This window comes from Schistocerca americana, chromosome 8, assembly GCF_021461395.2.
Source record: "Schistocerca americana isolate TAMUIC-IGC-003095 chromosome 8, iqSchAmer2.1, whole genome shotgun sequence".
NCBI classification, from domain to species: domain Eukaryota; kingdom Metazoa; phylum Arthropoda; class Insecta; order Orthoptera; family Acrididae; genus Schistocerca; species Schistocerca americana.
Genome location: NC_060126.1, coordinates 80,587,422 through 80,609,245, shown reverse-complemented (window position 1 = coordinate 80,609,245; position 21,824 = coordinate 80,587,422). Strand labels below are relative to the sequence as shown.

The 21,824-nt window shown below is 43.7% G+C and overlaps 1 protein-coding gene across 1 annotated transcript in view; it reads right to left on the bottom strand.

Moving 5' to 3' along the window:
- LOC124545569 overlaps window positions 1-20,679 on the bottom strand; it is a 138,965-nt gene extending 118,286 nt beyond the window's left edge. Inside the window, exons 1-4 of the mRNA XM_047124517.1 lie at window positions 20,526-20,679; window positions 20,187-20,345; window positions 19,710-20,086; window positions 19,469-19,627 (exon numbers count right to left, since the gene is read on the bottom strand). Coding sequence (XP_046980473.1) covers window positions 19,469-19,627; window positions 19,710-20,086; window positions 20,187-20,345; window positions 20,526-20,679 — 849 coding nt within the window. The remainder of the gene's footprint in view (window positions 1-19,468; window positions 19,628-19,709; window positions 20,087-20,186; window positions 20,346-20,525) is intronic.
- Window positions 20,680-21,824: the final 1,145 nt, after the last annotated feature.

The window sequence follows — 21,824 nt, the reverse complement described above, 5'->3', positions numbered from 1 at the left end:
AGTTCATTATTATTCTGTCTGCAGACTGACGAAAGAGCGCACTCTCAGTATATAACTACCTGACAACAGTAACTACGCTGCTGGCACTATATTGTGGTAGTCGGCTGGAACGTAAACAAAAAGTAGAACTATCCTTAACGTCACAACAGTATTTTTTGTTACTTTTGTACTATTTTTTGCTTGTAAAGTAAGTAGACACCTACTATAAGTGAATCAAATACTGCCTACGTTTATTTCTCTATAACTAAGCATCTAGCATGTCACAATACAAAACTGAGCGTTAAGCAGCTACCCAAAAGAAAGTGATCTTGAAGATATCACGCATTAATTATTTTTCATTATTTACGGCTGATACGTCTGCAGCTGAGGTCGATAGATAAGATTAGATTCAGCTTCTGTTTCACTGACCCAAAAATGAGATTCTCGTGAATGTGGAACAAGTCGGAAAGTGTAACATAAAAAAAACATAAAACATATGAATACAATACTCACTACACTTTCAAAAGCTACGGGAGTCCTCTTTACGTTTTGACCAGTAGGAAATAAATGCAGATTTTTTTCCCTCTCTATTCCAAAATACTCCCTCACCGAACACCCAAATTCCCGAGTCCGGCTATGCACTACGCTTTTCTTCCTTTGTTTCACTTCATGTGATGGGTTTACGCCACTTATCGCTCTAGGCACGGTGTGAAATTAAATAGAAGTGAATAAATGCCCAAAACGAAATAAATTACGAACTACACTTCTAGATAAAAAAAAACGCGAAACTACACCGGTTGCATTTTTCACACACACCGCTAACTTACCACATCGCGAACGATTCCACACGCAGCGCAGCAACATGGGCTGTGCTACATGCTCATGCGCAGTCCGTCATTGGCTGGCATCCTGCGGTCGCTTAGCAACGAAAAGACGTTACTCATCTCCCAGACAAAAGACTGATCGAATTACGTGGAACTGAAAAGGAAAACAGGAGTATCGGCCACAGTCGTTCCTTGTAGCATAGCGCTGACTTGCCGTTGTGTTCTTTGGTCCAAGACGTTTGATGCAGTTCTCCAAGCCACTCTATCGTGTGCAAGACTCTTCATCTCCGAGTAATTACTGCAATGCACATACTTCTCAATCTGCTTACTGTATTCATCTCTTGTTCTCCCTCTACGACTCTTTAGCCCCTCTATTTTCGTCCAGTACTAAACTGGCGATCCTGATGGCTCAGAATGTGTCCCAACAACCGATCCCTTCATTTAGTCAGATTATGCCACAAATTTCTTGCCTCCCCAGTTCTGTTCAGTACCTCCTCATTAACTACATGATCTACCCATCTAATCATTAGCATTCTTCTGTACCACCACATTTCAAAAGCTTCTATTCTCTTCTTGTCTAAACTGTTCATTGCCCATATTTCACTTCCATACCTGGATACACTCCATACGAAAACATACAGAAAAGAATGAGATTTTTCACTCTGCGGCGGAGTGTGCCAATGAGATTTTTCACTCTGCGGCGGAGTGTGCGCTGATATGCAACTTCTGGCAGATTAAAACTGTCTGCCGGACCGAGACTCGAACTGGCAGAGTAAAACAGTTTTAATCTGCCAGGAAATTTCACATCAGCGCTTACTCCGCTGCAGAGTGAAAATCTCATTCTGGAAACATCCCCCTAAGCTGTGGCTAAGCCATGTCACTGCAATATCCTTTCTTCCAGGAGTGCGAGTTCTGCAAGGTTCTGTGAAGTTTGGAAGGCAGGAGACGAGGGACTGGCAGAACTGAAGATGTGAGGACAGGTCGTGAGCCGTGCTTGGGTAGTCTCCACGTGAATCGTGTTTACATTTCACGATTTTGCTGTTTGGTCTTTGTTTCAGCTCTCACGTCATATAAAAACAAAACAGATTTCTGTGGCTGGGAAGTATTAAGTGAACTGTCATACATTCACGTAATGTTCAGACAAACAGGATGCTCAGTTGGCAAATATGCTATTGTAAAACAAATTTTGTATCATACAGTAAATAAAAGACCATCACCCCAGCATCAGTGTAACCAATGTTACTCTTCCTTTCCACTTCAGTTTTATGATCCATACAGACTAACTACATACAATTCTATTTCGTGTATGATCTTGAATGCACAATACTTTCTGTAGGCATCGTGCACTAAAAGCAACTTGTGATGCAGTCGAAAATGCGCTTGTTTTTAAATGTTGGAAATCCTACCAAGACATTTTCCGAGCAAGTGTAGACGGCAACAGCTGAAAAACGTCGTTATAATTCCGTAGGTTTACCAACAACATTCAAAGATAAGGCAATTGTGATTCCATCACAAGGTGACAAAAAACGAGTACACAGAAAATATTTTACATTCAAGAGTAAACACAAAATAAATACTTCTGTCTGTATATAGCTGTCCCGGAAGAATAATAGAAGTGAAGAAATGGATGACATGAAAGAGCTGCTTTGACCATGCTGATGTTCGGAAGTAAAGAAGTAATGTCTTCTTTTCTTCGTCCGTAGAGTAGCCAATTTACATGGGAACTCTCATGCTACTTGTGGCATTATTTCCTTGTACTGCGACGGAGAGCACGCGACTGGCCGCCGTCCGCAGCGCGCAGTATTAACTAGCGCGCCCGAATGAGTCTCTTTTTCTTAGCTCACCATGGAGCCTTTCGATACGACTGTAATTGTCCGGTGTTAGGATGTCAGACACAGTGATGATGGGTGCGTGTAGCGTGCGTGTTTTATAATCCGCCTTTGTTAATAAAACTGTTTAAACTTGCTTCCCGTGTTCACGTATTGCCGTACCTCAAGGGCCCTGACAAAATATTCGTGTAATCATAATCCAAGGCAACAACACAAAAAAGCCTTATATTGGCCTTCAGAGGCACAGCTCAGAAAATTATAGAAATTCAAATAACAGAAATTTCCTCGGAATGTTAGAGCTCTCGAGTCATTACGATCCAGTTTTTGCAAAACCCATGAGCGTGGTCAGAGGTGACAAGAAGATGGAAAGTGTTTTATAAGTGCGTTATCTGTCAAGTGAACCTCAGAATGAATTTATTTCTGGTTGTGCCCATCACGTCAGGGGTGCCATTTTGGACCATAAAGAGAATGAGAAGTATTATTGAATTACTATGTGCTTGTAATAACCTTATATGGAGCCCATGCAGCTGAAAGTTGCCATAAGCAGATACTTTTTTTTGGAGTGACTCAACTTCGCGACAACATGTTCAATATCAGGACACCGCAATGGGAATTTCTGAAACTTTGTTTTGGAAAGTTTTTAGATTCCATGACTGATGAACGTTGGAGCGCTCGCTTGACGCTGCAATCCTAATTGCAACTCACCAGAATAAGATTGCCGTTTCTGATGAACCTCCCAATAAGTTAAATTTGTCAGCTGAAACACGTTCTGTGGTACGGTTTTTTTTATGGATTATGTGAGTTCATTCAAGTTTTTAATGAAGGCGTCAATTTATCCAAAGGTTGGTACCAAACGCCTACAGAAGCAAATTATTAAAAGCTTGAAGTACTACCTTTGATGTTGAGGTACGACACTTTGCGAGCTTATTAAATTGCTTAAAATATATTAGCGAAGATGGGACGCCATGGTACCTGATCTAAACTTGTTGCCAGTGCAGTTAATATCGATTCTGACTTTCTGGAGGCGCACACGATGAAGAGGAAATCATTTCGTGGTAAAGCCAAGAATGAAGTAACAGATGTGAATCCACAAGATTTATTGAAGAGAGATGAATTTTATGGCATTATTGACAATCTCGTGTCTAACTTGAAAACTCGATTAAAAACAGTGAATATTTTATATGGAACATTTTGGTTTTATGGACATACTTAAAGATGACTGACGATCAGGTCGCTGAGGCGTGCGAGTTATTTATCTATGAATACCATAATGATGTCACAATAGATTTAAAGGAATAAATTAAATATCTGAAAACAATTCATAGTTTAGTTTTGAATATATTACTTTGTAACAATTACAACGGTTGAATAAGACGCACGTTCTTAAAATATTAAGTTTGTTCCCGAATGTATGTGTAGCTATGCACACCATTTGCGCTCGTCCACTGACTGTAGACGAGGCTGATTGTATTCGGCACTCTGACTCGTGTTTAAAGTGGACTCATATCAACTATGCATCAACAAAGCTTCACAGATTTGGAAACCTTGGCAACTGTGATTCAAACATTTCCCGAACGGAAGGCTCGCAAAGAGACATTGACAGTGTTAAATGCAAGTAGGCTATAATATGCTACTCATTGCGCGAGTCGTTGCTGTCAAGCGAGTGTGCTAATGTCTCAAGACTAAAAGACCATATATGGACACATGCTTTACTGCAAATGGTTTCCGAGGTAGAACTCGCTTATCAGTTTTGAACTGAACGTTTTTCTCTGATAATTCGAAAATCGCACACTCCAGCGAAAACGTGTCTCAGTACACAATTAAACTAAAGTAAATTTTCTACCGGAAAGGTCCTATTTATTTTTTGTCTAGGACTAACAGTTTGCGCGGAGATATCGCGATAATGTTGAAAATCTCGCACGACGCGCGTGCGCTGTACCTTGGAAGCTTTTTGTAGGCCAGTTTTCCGACTCGATAGACCACAAGCGTCCTGTATCAAAATGTTCGTCTCAGTTTCCTCAGTATTACTGTGGTACGTTGTAAACAATGATAATGAATAAAACAGAAAACAAATAGAAATGTACATTAAAAGCGCTCTATCTCGGAAACCATTCGTAATAGGGAATATACCCACATCAAGATTTTTGTTCAGAATCAAACACGTACCTTCCCTCCTGACTCACCTTGTACATAGCGCTAATGTATATTATGTGGGGACGTCAGCGAACAAGTGGAGATAGATAACCACGTCGCAGCATTACTGGCACAAGACATTTCGTCAATGTACAAATCAGTATAATATTTAGCCTTTTGTCTTAAACTTAAGTGAAAGTAAATTAAACCATTTTAAAAATAAAATTAAATGAGGCTTACGCTCATTTTACAATATCCATTTTTGGATGGCATCGGAAGCCGAACTCGCAAGTTCGTCAGTCGTATCAGTTTGTGTAGATTATAGTTGCGCTATCATCCAGTTCCCTGGCTTCGGTGGTCTTGGGATCCTGATAACTTGATAACTGTCTTTGTTACTACTTTTAAAACCAGTTTATTATTATTCTTTCAGTCTCCTACTCCATGAACGCGTCAAGGCACTAGTATTCTTTCTCGGTATATTTAATCTTTGCTCGCTCACTCATGACTGATACGAGTGCTGCGTCAGTTATTTCAAAGGCGCAGTGGGAGATACGGTTGACACGGTTTTTATCTTTCTCCATTTCCTGTAATTTTGAGTGTGACTGAACATTGTACAACGCGTGTCACAATAACCACTAATAGTTTCCTGAAATAATAAAGAGTACGAAATCACATATTTAACCTATGTCCAATAATGTGTCGTTTTGAAATTGCACTGGTATGAGGAAACTGTATACTGTAACAAAAGTTCTATAAGGACTTCATTGCAAAACTAGTTTGAAATTTAGAACATGATATTAGCAAGGGCACATCACGCAAGTGTGTTTCTGTTTTTTTGCTATGAAATTATAATCAGATACAATGAAAATTGGAAATACATTTATACACTCCTGGAAATTGAAATAAGAACACCGTGAATTCATTGTCCCAGGAAGGGGAAACTTTATTGACACATTCCTGGGGTCAGATACATCACATGATCACACTGACAGAACCACAGGCACATAGACACAGGCAACAGAGCATGCACAATGTCGGCACTAGTACAGTGTATATCCACCTTTCGCAGCAATGCAGGCTGCTATTCTCCCATGGAGACGATCGTAGAGATGCTGGATGTAGTCCTGTGGAACGGCTTGCCATGCCATTTCCACCTGGCGCCTCAGTTGGACCAGCGTTCGTGCTTGACGTGCAGACCGCGTGAGACGACGCTTCATCCAGTCCCAAACATGCTCAATGGGGGACAGATCCGGAGATCTTGCTGGCCAGGGTAGTTGACTTACACCTTCTAGAGCACGTTGGGTGGCACGGGATACATGCGGACGTGCATTGTCCTGTTGGAACAGCAAGTTCCCTTGCCGGTCTAGGAATGGTAGAACGATGGGTTCGATGACGGTTTGGATGTACCGTGCACTATTCAGTGTCCCCTCGACGATCACCAGTGGTGTACGGCCAGTGTAGGAGATCGCTCCCCATACCATGATGCCGGGTGTTGGCCCTGTGTGCCTCGGTCGTATGCAGTCCTGATTGTGGCGCTCACCTGCACGGCGCCAAACACGCATACGACCATCACTGGCACCAAGGCAGAAGCGACTCTCATCGCTGAAGACGACACGTCTCCATTCGTCCCTCCATTCACGCCTGTCGCGACACCACTGGAGGCGGGCTGCACGATGTTGGGGCGTGAGCGGAAGACGGCCTAACGGTGTGCGGGACCGTAGCCCAGCTTCATGGAGACGGTTGCGAATGGTCCTCGCCGATACCCCAGGAGCAACAGTGTCCCTAATTTGCTGGGAAGTGGCGGTGCGGTCCCCTACGGCACTGCGTAGGATCCTACGGTCTTGGCGTGCATCCGTGCGTCGCTGCGGTCCGGTCCCAGGTCGACGGGCACGTGCACCTTCCGCCGACCACTGGCGACAACATCGATGTACTGAGGAGACCTCACGCCCCACGTGTTGAGCAATTCGGCGGTACGTCCACCCGGCCTCCCGCATGCCCACTATACGCCCTCGCTCAAAGTCCGTCAACTGCACATAAGGCTCACGTCCACGCTGTCGCGGCATGCTACCAGTGTTAAAGACTGCGATGGAGCTCCGTATGCCACGGCAAACTGGCTGACACTGACGGCGGCGGTGCACAAATGCTGCGCAGCTAGCGCCATTCGACGGCCAACACCGCGGTTCCTGGTGTGTCCGCTGTGCCGTGCGTGTGATCATTGCTTGTACAGCCCTCTCGCAGTGTCCGGAGCAAGTATGGTGGGTCTGACACACCGGTGTCAATGTGTTCTTTTTTCCATTTCCAGGAGTGTAGTTGTTTAAATTCGTAGTTAGCGCAGTCTACTGTTATTTTGATTAAAAATGTCTGTGGAAATCAGAAATATGACAGCAGAAAATGTAGACGGAAAAAAATTACATACCGGAGGCAGCAAGTAGTAATAGTAGGAGCTGTTACTCTGATAAACCTGTGAATAACTCTCTACTCCGCGCTGCAACTCTTCGCGCCATTCTTCGGGGGCGTCCGTTTTTTAAATACAGTACAATGACATGTCGTAGTCTCCGCACATTCTGAATCTCTATTTAGGAAGCCTGTCTATCGCCACTTTCGTAGGAAAACAATATTATACATTTTAATACTCGAAACTAAGTAAACAAATTTCGTAGAAGATATTGTGTTCAAAAATGTTCAAATGTGTGTGAAATCTAATGGGACTTAACTGCTAAGGTCATCAGTCCCTAAGCTTACACACTACTTAACCTAAATTATCCTAAGGACAATCACACACACCCATGCCCGAGGAAGGACTCGAACCTCCGCCGAAGATATTCTGTGACCAATAGTAATAAACCAACTTCAATACTTCATGGCTTCTGGTAATGATAACAGCTGAAGCACAGGCATCTAATCTCGGAGTGATGATCACTGATCTTCGTGTAGAAAACGATGCATCTGCAGACACTGCATTACTGAAGAGTGATATTTACATCCTTGCCCTCTACGGCACCAAAATAGCAGGAGCTGTTACTCTGATAAACCTGTGTATAAACTCTCTACTCCGCGCTGGAACACTTCGCGCCATTTCTTCGGGGGCGTCCGTTTTCTAAATACAGTAGATTGACATGTCGTAGTCTCCGCGCATTCTGATTCCACCTACTGCACCACGAACAATTGTTAATTCACTCGAGTTCCGCCGGCAGTATCTTGTGCAACGTAGAGCACCGTAGTGTAAGCCAGCGAAGAAACGCTCCACTTGAAGCACAAACAAGGCGATTATGCTCGTCATGAAAAGGAAGAAAAGTGGGGAACCAGCTGTCTCAGTCCACATTCCATCTTCGACACCAAAAGTTGTGGCATGTCAATGTACTGGCGCTCTTTTAACAGAGAACATTCCAAACCCGTGTACCCAGTCTCTCTTCATAGTGAAGCTTTCGTACTCAGCATCTCCCTCTCACTGCCACGGTCTATACAGGGTGATTCTTGCTAACGTTTAAAAACCCCACGATGCAAAAACGGCTAAAACCATTTTTTGCTGACTGAAGAGTGGACGGGTGTACTGCTGGTTCATAGTGTCCAACGGGAACAATATTTCGGCGATCAGACATGTCGCCATCGTCAGGTGCGCTGATGAGCTGAGCCTCTGTTTCTTTTGTTTTTTTTTAAGAAAAAAATGGTGGAGCCCCTCCCCACGCCAACACCGGCGTGATGACCGTCTCGAAAGGTCTACTTCCATCTGCATAATGGTTAGTTTTCAATACAGTGAGGTGTTGCAAGATGTGGATACTGCGATGTTTGCGTACGTCTGCTTAAGGTTAACCATTAATACGCGCTCTTCTGGAGATAGATGGGATCTAAAGTCGAACGAAGGATAGCGGTTTGAAGGACAGAGGGAAAAAAAGTGCCAAGGTGAGAGCCAAGGGAAAAAACCTTTGCGATAGTTAGGTCGGATAGTAAGAGCAGTAGCGGATGTCTTGCTGCCTGCGACATGTCATGCAAGGGGGCTTTGTTAGTAGTGGGTATCATGCAGGTCGATACCTTTGACGTTGTGCGGTGTCGTTACTCGGCAGCTGCCGCTGGGTGCCGGTGTTGATCTCTCGGTCAGCGTCGGCATACCTACCCGGTGAGGTTGGAGTAAAATGTTGCGGGGTTGTGTCTCTTATTAAATTATTTGTTTAGGAGACTACGGTCTTCGTAATTGTGTATAATTACTGGTGCGAAGCCAGCCGAGGACTTGTTCGGATTCTTCGTAGCTGCTTGTGTGTGCTGCTGTCGCAGGGTTGTTCGTATTGTTCCCCGTGTTGCTGGTGTTGCTATTTTGCAATGTAGATGGAGTTGGCAGCAGCACTCGGCGGTTGCCTCGTGTGTTTGTGGACTCACTTGTTTGTGTGTTTTGAAGCGGTTTGCGTCGTGGACCTGACTGATGCCACGGTCCGTCTTCGGAGCTGTTGCTGTCTTCTGTCGGCGCTGGCTCCGGTTCTATCGGTGCCTGAGCCGCCAGAGGTGAGAGCGAGGTCATATCTCTTGCTTATATAAGAATATACAGCCTACAGTTGCAGGTTAACTTTATCGTTTACCTAGGTTTCAACGTTAATAATAACGTCTTCTTCAGAACCTGCAAAAAGTTAATATTATAATGTGCTAGTAAATTATATTAGATATGGTCATCCTACAGGATGCAACGTGTAGTACTTACATAAAATATTATTTAAATGTTTGCCTAAAACAAGCCATGTCCTAAGTCAACTTTATAAAACTTGATGCATAACCATAAGTTTTATAAAGTTGACTTAGGACATGGCTTGTTCTACGCAAACATTTAAATAATATTTTATGTAAGTACTACACGTTGCATCCTGTAGGATGACCATATCTAATATAATTTACTAGCACATTATAATATGAACTTTTTGCAGGTTCTGAAGAAGACGTTATTACTAACGTTGAAACCTAGGTAAACGATAAAGTTAACCTGCAACTGTAGGCTGTATATTCTTGTATAAACAATATCAGTTGCTGTCGCTGCATAAAAATGTTAAAATTATCATATCTCTTGTGTTTGCGACAGGCGCGCGCGTGTGTGTGTGTGTGTGTGTGTGTGTGTGGGTGTGTCGGTGTTTGTGCGTGTTCACCCACCATCAGCACCTCGATCAGCAGTTGCTGATCGGCGATCTTCTGGTATTTCGAGGCAGCTGCCTCTTGGGACGCGGAGAGTGGGACGGAGATGTTGGCGGGAACAGCCGGCATTCCCGCCTCTTGTGCTGCAGCTTTACTGCGGGTTACTGGAGGCGACATGCAGGGAGGATCCGACATCTTTCCTGCATCGGGACGTTTTATTTGGATAACTTCGAGGGGGCGTGTACGACAATTTTGCTCTTTTCGAAACGACAACTTTTGCTTTTTCGGCGAGAGTGCAGTATATTGTGTACGTACAGGAGAGGGGAGACCCTACGACCTATGTGCGCGGAGTGCAACGCGGGGCGCAATAGAGCGGGGGTAGAGGAGGGCGGCCTGCAGTGCGCGGGGTTATCCGACGTGAACGGCCCCTGGCACTGGGAAAACCCTGCCGAAGAACGGGTGAGTCCCGCGGGGGGGTTGCAATCGGGGGTCGCAGAGAGTTGAGCCGAAGCTGTTGCCGCTTAGCGCCCGGAAGCGGTCTTTGTAACTACCGCTAGCGAGAGGCTTAAGCTGCGGCTTTCGATCAGCGACCCCCCCCCCCCCCCCCCCCCGACCACTCCTGCTGCTGGCCGTGGCATAATGTGAGACGAGCAGGCGCGATCTGGACTAACTGCAGTTCCACAACTGACAAACTCCTCAGTTTAAAAAACCAACTTTACCCAATCCGAAACGGAGATGTTGTTTCGTCAAAACACCTAGAATTTCTCACGCAAAATGTGGATTCCTCCGTTTTATACGAGTTATTTTCCAAGGAAGAAATCGGACCATACATGCGTTTTCAGATTCTTAAAGTATCGTTATTTGTGAAAATCCTGTACAACACTACGACACAGGCTATATTTCCTCGAAACGTTCTCTCATCAGTAGAAAAATTCTGTTCTTGTCAGCCTAAAATCTGCCACATCCTGCACCACAGGATGGCTCATGACGGAATGCTGAGAGCATGCTCTACCTCCGTCATACGATGCCTTCTCACTTTCGAACTCTCTTAAAGTAACCAAATGCTTCACCGACGAAGTATGTCAAGGTAGCAGCACAGAGGAGTTGTATATATCAGGTTTCTACTGCTTATCACTTTATAGGTTCGCTAATATACCTGATTTTTATTATAATGATCATCTCTTCCTGTGTAAATGGGAGACTGAAATTCTGTTAGATCTCGCCGCAACGAAAACATGCCTTATTACCGCTCCACCTCTCCAATCATATCCACGCCCTCGCCTCCATCCGCCTGGTGGCACGTCATTGATATAAAACTGATTGACTAATTAGTTAAATTGATGATGAGAGTCCCTTTACAAAGTGAGTAATTCTTTTTCTGTTATCGTATTACACTTGCAAGGTAAAAATGGTTCAAATGGCTCTGAGAACTATGGGACTTAACATCTGTGGTCATCAGTCCCCTAGAACTTAGAACTACTTAAACCTAACTAACCTAAGGACATCACACACATCCATGCCCGAGGCAGGATTCGAACCTGCGACCGTAGCAGTCGCGCGGTTCCGGATTGAGCGCCTAGAACCGCTAGACCACCGCGGCCGGCCTTGCAAGGTAACCGTTACAGTCACTTCCGTGACCTTTCTGAAGGCTTCCCACAGGGCAGGCAGGCACTTCTTCCGATACCAAAATGGGTGGTAACCGTCGTCAAATAGCTGAGCTGTCTCTCGGTTACCGTGCCATCCTGGTGGAAGTAAGTCATTTAGAATTCAGCTATGCTGCTGCCGAACTAATCGTACTGAGACCTGTCGGTCTGTGGGGGCAATAGGGCGTTTCGCTCTCTTTTCCACCCTCGTGACACATCCACCCCCATCCGCGCCGCCGCCACCGCATCGCACGTGGACAGCTTCCACTGCTGCCGCTGGGTAGCAAATCTCAGAGCTGTACTGCTCCAGGCCGACAGTCCGCCACTCGCTAAGAAGGACAGCTGTTAATGACTCCAGACTCGCAAAAGTTGTCCTATCCTTCCCAGGACTGGGCGCTTAAACGTCACTGGGGTACATGCCAGGATGCTGAACAAGTTGCTTCCCCTCATCCCTCCTGCAAACCGAAACGTTGTGAGATGTGTTTTCGAAATATCCCAAATGGACTGACCCAGTGAGCAGTAGCAAAATACCTGCCTACTGAGCGCCGCATTCCAGTCGCCTATGAGTCGGCAGATCTAGGTTTCTCTCAGAATACAGCCCTACAGAAGTGTTACTAATTGGCTACCGCTAAATTAGTGGGCGGATGCTCCGTGAACTGCAACGGGAATGCCTGGAGGGAATGCACTGTTCTTTTCAAGGAATATTATTCAGAATCGACGTTTGAAGCTGACTGCAGAAGAAGTCCACTGCGGCCAACATTCATTCCACGTACGGGCCACGAAGATAAGATAGGACAAATCGGCGCTCATACAGAGGCATACAGACAGTCGTTTTGCCCCTCGCTCTGTTTGCGAGTGGAATAGGAAAGGAAGTGACCAGTAGTCGTACAGGGTACCCTCCGCCATGCACCATACGATGGCTTGCGAGGTATGCATATAGATGTAGATTTAAATTTAGTCTACCTATGTATGAAGATGTCACTCCATCCATTTATAGGCGCTTAAAACTCACGGAAGAATGTTGTCTCTTATTTATTGAGAAAACAAAGACAGAAATTCTGCTAGTGATTGTCTCTCTGTAGAACTCTTCGTATTAACCACTAATTTTCTCATTGCAGTCACTCCGCGAGACGTATATGAGAGGTTGTAATATGTTTACCCGCAGCGGTACACTGCTTACCTCTCAATTCCCCTTTCGTCAGAGTATCGCCTACCAGTGTTTCCACGAATCCTCCGGTCTTCGGTACGTAGCATTTAGATACAACTGATTCAACGATAGGAGATGTCCGCCGCAAAATTACAGACCCCTGTTAATTATGCCGAATTCACATCACGCTCCGACAGCACTGTTCCATTAGTTAGTTAGAAGGCCGTTTAGTCCTCCACCCGTCACTGGCTATGTAAACAGCTATCACTACGAGAAAAATAACACACTAACGTATAGGAGGAAATTCACAACCGTGCAGAGTTCCGCTCAAAGAAATTCAAAAGCATAACACCTACAATTGATCGATATCGAATGGCTGTCTATAAATACCCTTGGTACGTGATCTAATGTTCTTTATCGTATTCCTATGATTACCACCTTGGAAATACTAAAACGTAATGGTGTCCCACTCTTCGCTGACTGCACAGTGCCCCCCCCCCCCTTTCTCTCTCTCTCTCTCTCTCTCTCTCTCTCTCTCTCTCTCTCTCTCCCTCCCTCTCTCTTGTTATTTTTTTTTTTTAACATCCAACGGAGTAAAACTACGAACTATAGAAACTTGGCTAACATCATCTGATAGAAAACTCAATAAGATTTTAACACGTCTCTCTATTGAGCTACATCGGAAACAACTACCGTCTGTGTGTTGAAAATGGTTCAAATGGCTCTGAGCACTATGGGACTCAACTGCTGTGGTCATCAGTCCCCTAGAACTTAGAACTACTTAAACCTAACTAACCTAAGGACATCACACACATCCATGCCCGTGGCAGGATTCGAACCTGCGACCGCAGCAGTCGCACGGTTCCGGACTGCGCGCCTAGAACCGCGAGACCACCGCGGCCGGCTCTGTGTGTTGACATCGACCATATGTGATGACCCCATTAAATATACTTGCGTCCGTCGACTGGAGCAGGCGGACAGTGATCGAAATCGCTTCCAAGGACCTGTGTTAACTTTTGTCGCCTGTACTGGAGGAAAACCATATCTCACAATCACAAGTGTACACATACATACATTTTTGTTTCTCTACAATGACTCACTCTGTCTGGTGTTAAACCAACATTAACATGTTTCGATCCATTGGCTCTCACAGAAAGCTGGACATAGCATGGTGTAGACTATGCTGCTCCCACAAGACACAGGATGGTTCAAATAACAGACAGAGGCGGTCTTTCTTATGTAACGTCCCCTCAGAAAAATTAATGAATTACAGTGCTGATAAACCTCTTACGTCATTTGATTTTCAAAGAGCTGAGCAGAACTGAACGTACTCAGACATTTCGCTCTTTACTTATTCTGATCAGCACTAAACTGACACACAATATTTTTAGCGCAACGCAATCTGTCTTTCAATAATCCCTACAAAAGAATGGTCGTGACTAACAATAACCTATACCTTTCATGAATCACTTTCCTCACAAAAATCTTCGTTACTCGAACTACTGCAATACAGCGAGCGCCAATACTGCCAGCTAAATAAAATATTCTAACTACTGAAGGCACTAAATACTGATAGGCATAGTCAGCAAAGGAAAGATTTTGATAGAGAACAAACAATGTATTTACCTTAATAGTGTTCAAAAGTCATAATATATACAGGGTGAGTCACCTAACGTTACCGCTGGATATATTTCGTAAACCACATCAAATACTGACGAACCGATTCTACAGACCGAACGTGAGGAGAGGGGCTAGTGTAATTGTTTGATACAAACCATACAAAAATGCACGGAAGTATGTTTTTTAACACAATCCTACGTTTTTTTAAATGGAACCACGTTAGTTTTGTTAGCACATCTGAACATATAAACAAATACGTAATCAGCTCCGTTTGTTGCATTGTAAAATGTTAATTACATCCGGAGATATTGTAACCTAAAGTTGACGCTTGAAACCTCCGACGTTCAGTTGCGTGTTGTAACAAACACGGGCCACGGTCGGCGAGCAGCATCTGCAGGGACATGTTTACGATGACGACCGTGTTTACGAGTGTGGCTGTAGTGCACTGTTGTGGTTTCGTCTAGCTGTCGCAGAGTCCGCATGTAGCGCTTGCTGCTATCGTTATTCTGCATTCGTCCCCGCACGCAGACCAACTGTAGTACACCGTGTTACCAGACGTCTGTGGTAGTGTAGTGTTGTAGGAACTGTGACCATGGTGTATTCGAACTCTGAAAAGGCGGAGATGATACTCATCTATGGCGAGTGTCGACGAAATGCAGCTGAAGCCTGTAGGGTGTATGCAGAACGGTACCCGGACAGAGAGCATCCAACGTGCCGCACATTGCAAAACATCTACCGCCAACTGTATGCAACAGGTATGGTCATAGCACGCAAACTGGTCCGTAACAGGCCCGTCACAGGAGAAGCGGGTGCAGTTGGTGTGTTAGCTGCTGTTGCCATGAGCCCACACATGAGTACACGGGACATTGCGAGAGCCGGTGGACAGAGTCAAAGTAGTGTCATGCGCATACTGCATCGTCACTTCTTTCACCCATTTCAAGTGTCGCTACATCAGCAATTACATGGTGATGACTTTAATCATCGAGTGCAATTCTGTCAATGGGCATTAACAGAGAGTGCGTTTCAGTTCTACCTGTTTACCGATGAAGCGGGTTTCACAAACCACGGGGCAGTGAATCTACGGAACATGCAGTACTGGTCCTTGGACAATCCCCGCTGGCTCAGACAGGTAGAGCGACAGCGACCGTGGACTGTAAATGTATGGTGCGGAATCATTGGCGACCACCTCATTGGTCCTCATTTCATTGCAGGGGCCCAAACAGCTGCAATATACATCGCGTTTCTATAGAATGATCTGCCAACGTTGCTCGAAAATGTCCCACTGGAAACGCGTCGACGTATGTGGTATCAGCATGATGGTGCACCTGCACATTCCGCAATTAACACTAGGCTGACCCTTGACAGGATGTTCGACGGGCGTTTCATAGGACGTGGAGGACGCATAAATTGGCCACCCCGTTCTCCTGATCTTAACACCTCTGGACTTCTTTCTGTGAGGTACGTTAAAGGAGAATGTGTACCGTGATGTGCCTACAACCCCAGAGGGTATGAAACAACGTATTGTGGCAGCCTGCGGCGACATTACACCAGATGTACTGCGGCGTGTACGACATTCATTGCGCCAGAGATTGCAATTGTGTGCAGCAAATGATAGCCACTACGTTGAACATCTATTGGCCTGACATGTCGGGACACACTCTATTCCACTCCGTAATTGAAAACGGAAACCACGTGTGTACGTGTATCTCACCCCTCATGGTAATGTACATGTGCGTCAGTGAAAAAGACCAATAAAAAGGTATTAGCATGTGGGCGTAATGTGCTGTTCCAGTCTCTTCTGTACCTAGGGTCCATCACCGTTCCCTTTGGATCCCTACGTAATTCGGTGCTCTCCGATACACACGATCGAACAGCGGAGGAGTGGTACTCAAGCGTCAACTTTAGGTTACAATATCTCCGGATGAAATTAACATTTTACAGTGCAACAAACGGCACTGATTACGTAATTGTTTATATGTTCAGATGTGCTAACAAAACTAACGGGGTTGCATTTAAAAAAATGTAGGTTTGTGTTAGAAAACATACTTCCGTGCATTTTTTTATGGTTTGTATTAACGAATTACACTAGCCCCTCTCCTCACGTTCGGTCTGTGTAATCGATTCGTCAGTATTTGATGTGGTTTACGAAATATATCCAGCGGTAATGTTAGGTGACTCACCCTGTATATCAGTTCATGGCATCCAGTCTTACAAATTTATTCTTTCTGATGGACACAAGTCCAGATCGTCCGCTCTCAAAACTCCGCCATCTCTCTCCCCACATCCACCACTGTTGGCGTCTCACCTCCAACTGCGCAACGCTACGCGCCAGGGTTGTGATATCCAGACAGCGCGATTCTCGTACCAACCTCATGAAATTCTCGTATTTTAGTAAAAATTCTCGTACGTTTTGAAAATTTTTTATTCGTAGTATATATATATATATGGTGTTACAAAAAGGTACAGCCAAACTTTCAGGAAACATTCCTCACACACAAATAAAGAAAAGATGTTATGTGGACATGTGTCCGGAAACGCTTAATTTCCATGTTAGAGCCCATTTTAGTTTCGTCAGTATGTACTGTACTTCCTCGATTCACTGCCAGTTGGCCCAATTGAAGGAAGGTAATGCTGACTTCGGTGCTTGTGTTGACATGCGACTCACTGCTCTACAGTACTAGCACCAAGCACATCAACAGGTTAGTATTCATCACGAACGTGGTTTTGCAGTCAGTGCAATGTTTACAAATGCTGAGTTGGCAGATGCCCATTTGATGTATGGATTAGCACGGGGCAATAGCCGTGGCACGGTACGTTTGTATCGAGACAGATTTCCAGAACGAAGGTGTCCCGACAGGAAGACGTTCGAAGCAATTGATCGGCGTCTTAGGGAGCACGGAACATTCCAGCCTATGACTCGCGACTGGGGAAGACCTAGAACGACGAGGACACCTGCAATGGACGAGGCAATTCTTCGTGCAGTTGACGATAACCCTAATGTCAGCGTCAGAGAAGTTACTGATGTACAAGGTAACGTTGACCACGTCACTGTATGGAGAGTGCTACGGGAGAACCAGTTGTTTCCGTACCATGTACAGCGTGTGCAGGCACTATCAGCAGCTGATTGGCCTCCACAGGTACACTTCTGCGAATGATTCATCCAACAATGTGTCAATCCTCATTTCAGTGCAAATGTTCTCTTTACGGATGAGGCTTCATTCCAACGTGATCAAATTGTAAATTTTCACAATCAACATGTGTGGGCTGACGAGAAACGCAATTGTGCAATCACGTCATTAACACAGATTTTCTGTGAACGTTTGGGCAGGCATTGCTGGTGATGTCTTGATTGGGCCCCATGTTCTTCCACCTACGCTCAATGGAGCACGTTATCATGATTTCAAACGGGATACTGTACCTGTGCTGCTAGAACATGTGCCTTTACAAGTACGACACAGCATGTGGTTCATGCACGATGGAGCTCCTCAACAACAGATTCGGTGACCGATGGATTGGTAGAGGCGGACCAATTCCATGGCCTCCACGCTCTCCTGACCTCAACCCTCTTGACTTTCATTTATGGGGGCATTTGAAAGCTCTTGTCTATGCAACCCCGGTACCAAATGTAGAGACTCTTCGTGCTCGTATTGTGGACGGCTGTGATACAATACGCCATTCTCCAGGGCTGCATCAGCGCATCAGGGATTCTATGCGACGGAGGGTAGATGCATGTATCCTCGCTAACGGAGGACATTTTGAACATTTCCTGTAACAAAGTGTTTGGAGTCACGCTGGTACATTCTGTTGCTGTATGTTTCCATTCCATGATTAATGTGATTTGAAGAGAAGTAATAAAATGAGCTCTAACATGGAAATTAAGCGTTTCCGGACACATATCCACATAACATTTTTTCTTTATTTGTGTGTGAGGAATGTTTCCTGAAAGTTTGGCCGTACCTTTTTGTAACACCGTATATATATATATATATATATATATATATATATATATATATATATATATATATATATATATATATATATATATATATATATGAATAAAACTATGAACAAGAATTTGTAATTATGAAACAAATTCGATGTCTACATCTTCTTCTTCCTGTTTCGTTTTATAAAGAGTGTCCGACGTCATTTTCTCGTACATTTCGTGTGTTGGCTCAAAAGTTACACATGTTCCGTTGTTTCCTGGTCGTTCTTTAATGCATTCAGAGGCAAGAAGTGCTCCATTCAGTGTACTGGTTTGGAGTCTGTTCCTAATTTTGGTTTTCATGCGGTTTACTTGAAGTTGAACATGAAACTTCAATAACCTGACAAGTATGAAATCATATTATTAACTAGTTATTAGCTTCATTGGTCTACATACCTTAGAAAAACCTCTTTCGCAGTCTGCATTTGAATGACGTAAACTCAAAATTGAGAGAGCGAAAACGCTCAATTCCTTAAATTCTTCATATTCGTTATTTAATATATTCCACATTTTATCCGGTGATTGTTCCTTATGTAGTGAGTCTGGGAGACAAGCCAAAACCAGAGGGAGACGGCTCCACTGGTCGTCATCTGTAGTTTGTGCTAAATTGAGATCTGAGGGAGGAATTATACGTGGCAACAGTTCCATTAAAGGCGTGAGTGAAGGTGTTGTATCTCGGAAACTTTGTGACAAGGCATTTGTAGGTTTGAGTGCCGCTAGTTTGGACAGCACTTTATCTTCCATATCATACCGTAATTTGATCTGGCACGAAGCTGTCTGTAATATTTGAGAATTAATAGCTCTCATTAGGTTTGCCACACATAAACACACAAATGTATACTCACCACAAAAAAGTTCCTGCATCGATGATAAAAATCGTTGATAAGATGTGGGTGATTCTTTATCTCTGGTGTGCCAGCGGTCTTCAGAATTTTCACACCCAAATACAGTTGTGAATCTTCCAGACGATGAGCTGCATTTTTTGGGTCAACATCACTGAGATTTTTTCCCATGACATAAGTGCGTTTCATGAAATACAGAAGTATTTCTGTATAGAGAGATCTAATCTTGTCAAGAAGGTCAAGAATTACTACTGCTCTAGACTGGAAATACTCGTTGAAAGTAGTAAATTTTGGTAGAATCCACTCTAAGAATATATAATACATTTTTGCAAAGGAGTCATGTAAACAGTTAAAAACTTGTTCAGCACTTAGAACTCGCTCAGAAAGCCATTTTTGGTTAAAAAACAGCATTAGAGCATCCCAGTTTTCCAGCACTGTCCTAACAACCGCGATCATTGACAGCCAACGTGTCTGTGAAGGATGTAGTAATTTGTGTGGTTCCAAGTTTAAAAATACCTGGAATAAAACATAATGTTTAGCCTATTTCCACACAATCGGACGTAAAATAAAGTCTACGAGATATAAAATGCTACAATACCTGAAATTCCTTTAACTCTGCCTGGTTCTTCGCACTGAGTTTAAAACCATAAATATTCCTCGCGAGGTCCTCACAAGCTCTTGGAAGGTTCTTGCACGCCTCGCTTGCGCATATATGCACCGAATGACAAACACACTTCATTACAAAAATTCCCGGCCAGCTATCTCGGAATCTGCTTGCTACAGAATTACGAACTCCCATCATAGTATTGCAACCATCTGCTCCAAAGCCAATAATATTGGCAAATGGAATGTTATGCTGTTGAAACGTTTTTACTACACCATTGTAGAGATTTTCTGCAGTAGAAGCTTTCTCAATATTTAAGTCTCCATCTTCATAAACTTTATATAGCTCCCAAAACTTACTTTCAATACAACCTGTAAAAGGAGAAGTGATACAAAGTGGTAACTTGACAGGAAAATTTATTTTAGAATTAATTTGGTTATTATTTTAAAACTAGCTCTTATTATTACTCACCTGAATCTTTGTCATAAAAGCGGATCGCCACGCACGAATTTTTCACAGTTCCGATATCGGTGGACTCGTCCGTCATTATGCTAAATTTGGCGTGTTGTAGTTTTTTCGCCAACACTTCTTTGTGTGACGTCCCAATAACATTAGAAACAATGGCACGTGCTTTGTGCCGTTTAAGAAACTGTTACGAATCCATGCAGTCTGTGTCAATCAACAAATTTCAGGCAGGAGAGAGAGCGCCAAACTACCGACATGACAAAACGATTAAAGTCGAGAATGAGGCTTAGTTCAGAGTCTGGCCCTGGAAAATATCAGAGTCTGGAAAAATATCTTTTAACAAACCGGATAAATGGTCAGCAGCTAAAAATGCCACATTATGTTCTGCTAAGAATGCTGATAATTTGATTTCAGCTTTAGCAACCTTCCTCTTAACTTGTTGTGCGTTTGTGACAAATTGAGCAACTGAAGGCTGTCGCACGGTAACAGACTGCACCATGTTTAGGTGCTTCTTACTTCTGGAATGGTTTTTAATATTCTGGATTTCGGAAACCATGCTGGTATTGCAATATCATCACGAAATTTTTGTTGTCGATGGACAGGCCGTTCTATCTTCGAGATTTCACCTCTTTTTAGACGTTTTTTCTCCGGCGTGCACGAAAGTTTCGTGCTTGTGTTTTCATATTCACTGTCACTTCCCATTTCTCCACTCACAGTAACACACAGTAACCCGAAACACTTACAAAAAGAAACTACACAGTAAATGAATTTAGCTAAACGTACTCGTAATGACTATACGCGAAATACGCATTGTTAAGAGTATCGTTTGTTGAAGACGAAACAATACCGTCTGATGAAATGTCTTTCGTTTGTACTTAAGAATTCCACAGTATTGTAGGGTAATTAGGTCTACTGTTAATTGCTTTCCAATAATATTCGATTAAAGTTCCATTTAGTGCTTTGAGATTCGTTGGCCGCTCTATTTCTGAAACCTAACAATTCGAACTGAGTGAAATATGTCACGCAAAGCAAAGTGATTCGTTATTGTTAGCTTATTTAATTTATTTTCCAGGGCCAGACTTTGAACTAAGCCTCATTCTCGACTTTAATCGTTTTGTCATGTCGGTAGTTTGGCGCTCTCTCTCCTGCCTGAAATTTGTTGATTGGTACAGACTGCATGGATTCGTAACAGTTTCTAATCATTTTTAAAATATAACAGATGAATTGGTTATTTTCCAGACAAATGTGTATAATGTATATTTGGTAAAAAATTTGGACCCGCCTCCATAGTCACACGACTTGGCGTGGTGTCACGAGCCACGAGCCGGCTACTACTAAGGTTCGAGTTCCCCCGTGGGCATGTATGTTTCTGTGATGTCTGTAGACTAAGTTAGGATAGAATAGTGTAGATTAAGTCGTCTGTAACGACTCCAGTTATCGATCGGATTAAACGCTAAAAAAAAAGTTTTAGGCAGAATTCTCGTATGTTCGTGTACGATATTCACTTTTGCCTCGTACATCGTACAAATGACGAAATTCTCGTATGCGTATGAGAATTCTCGTACATATCACAACCCTGCTACGCGTTGTTCACATCCAACTGCCCAACATTACAATAGCGAATATTCAAACAATGCCAACCAG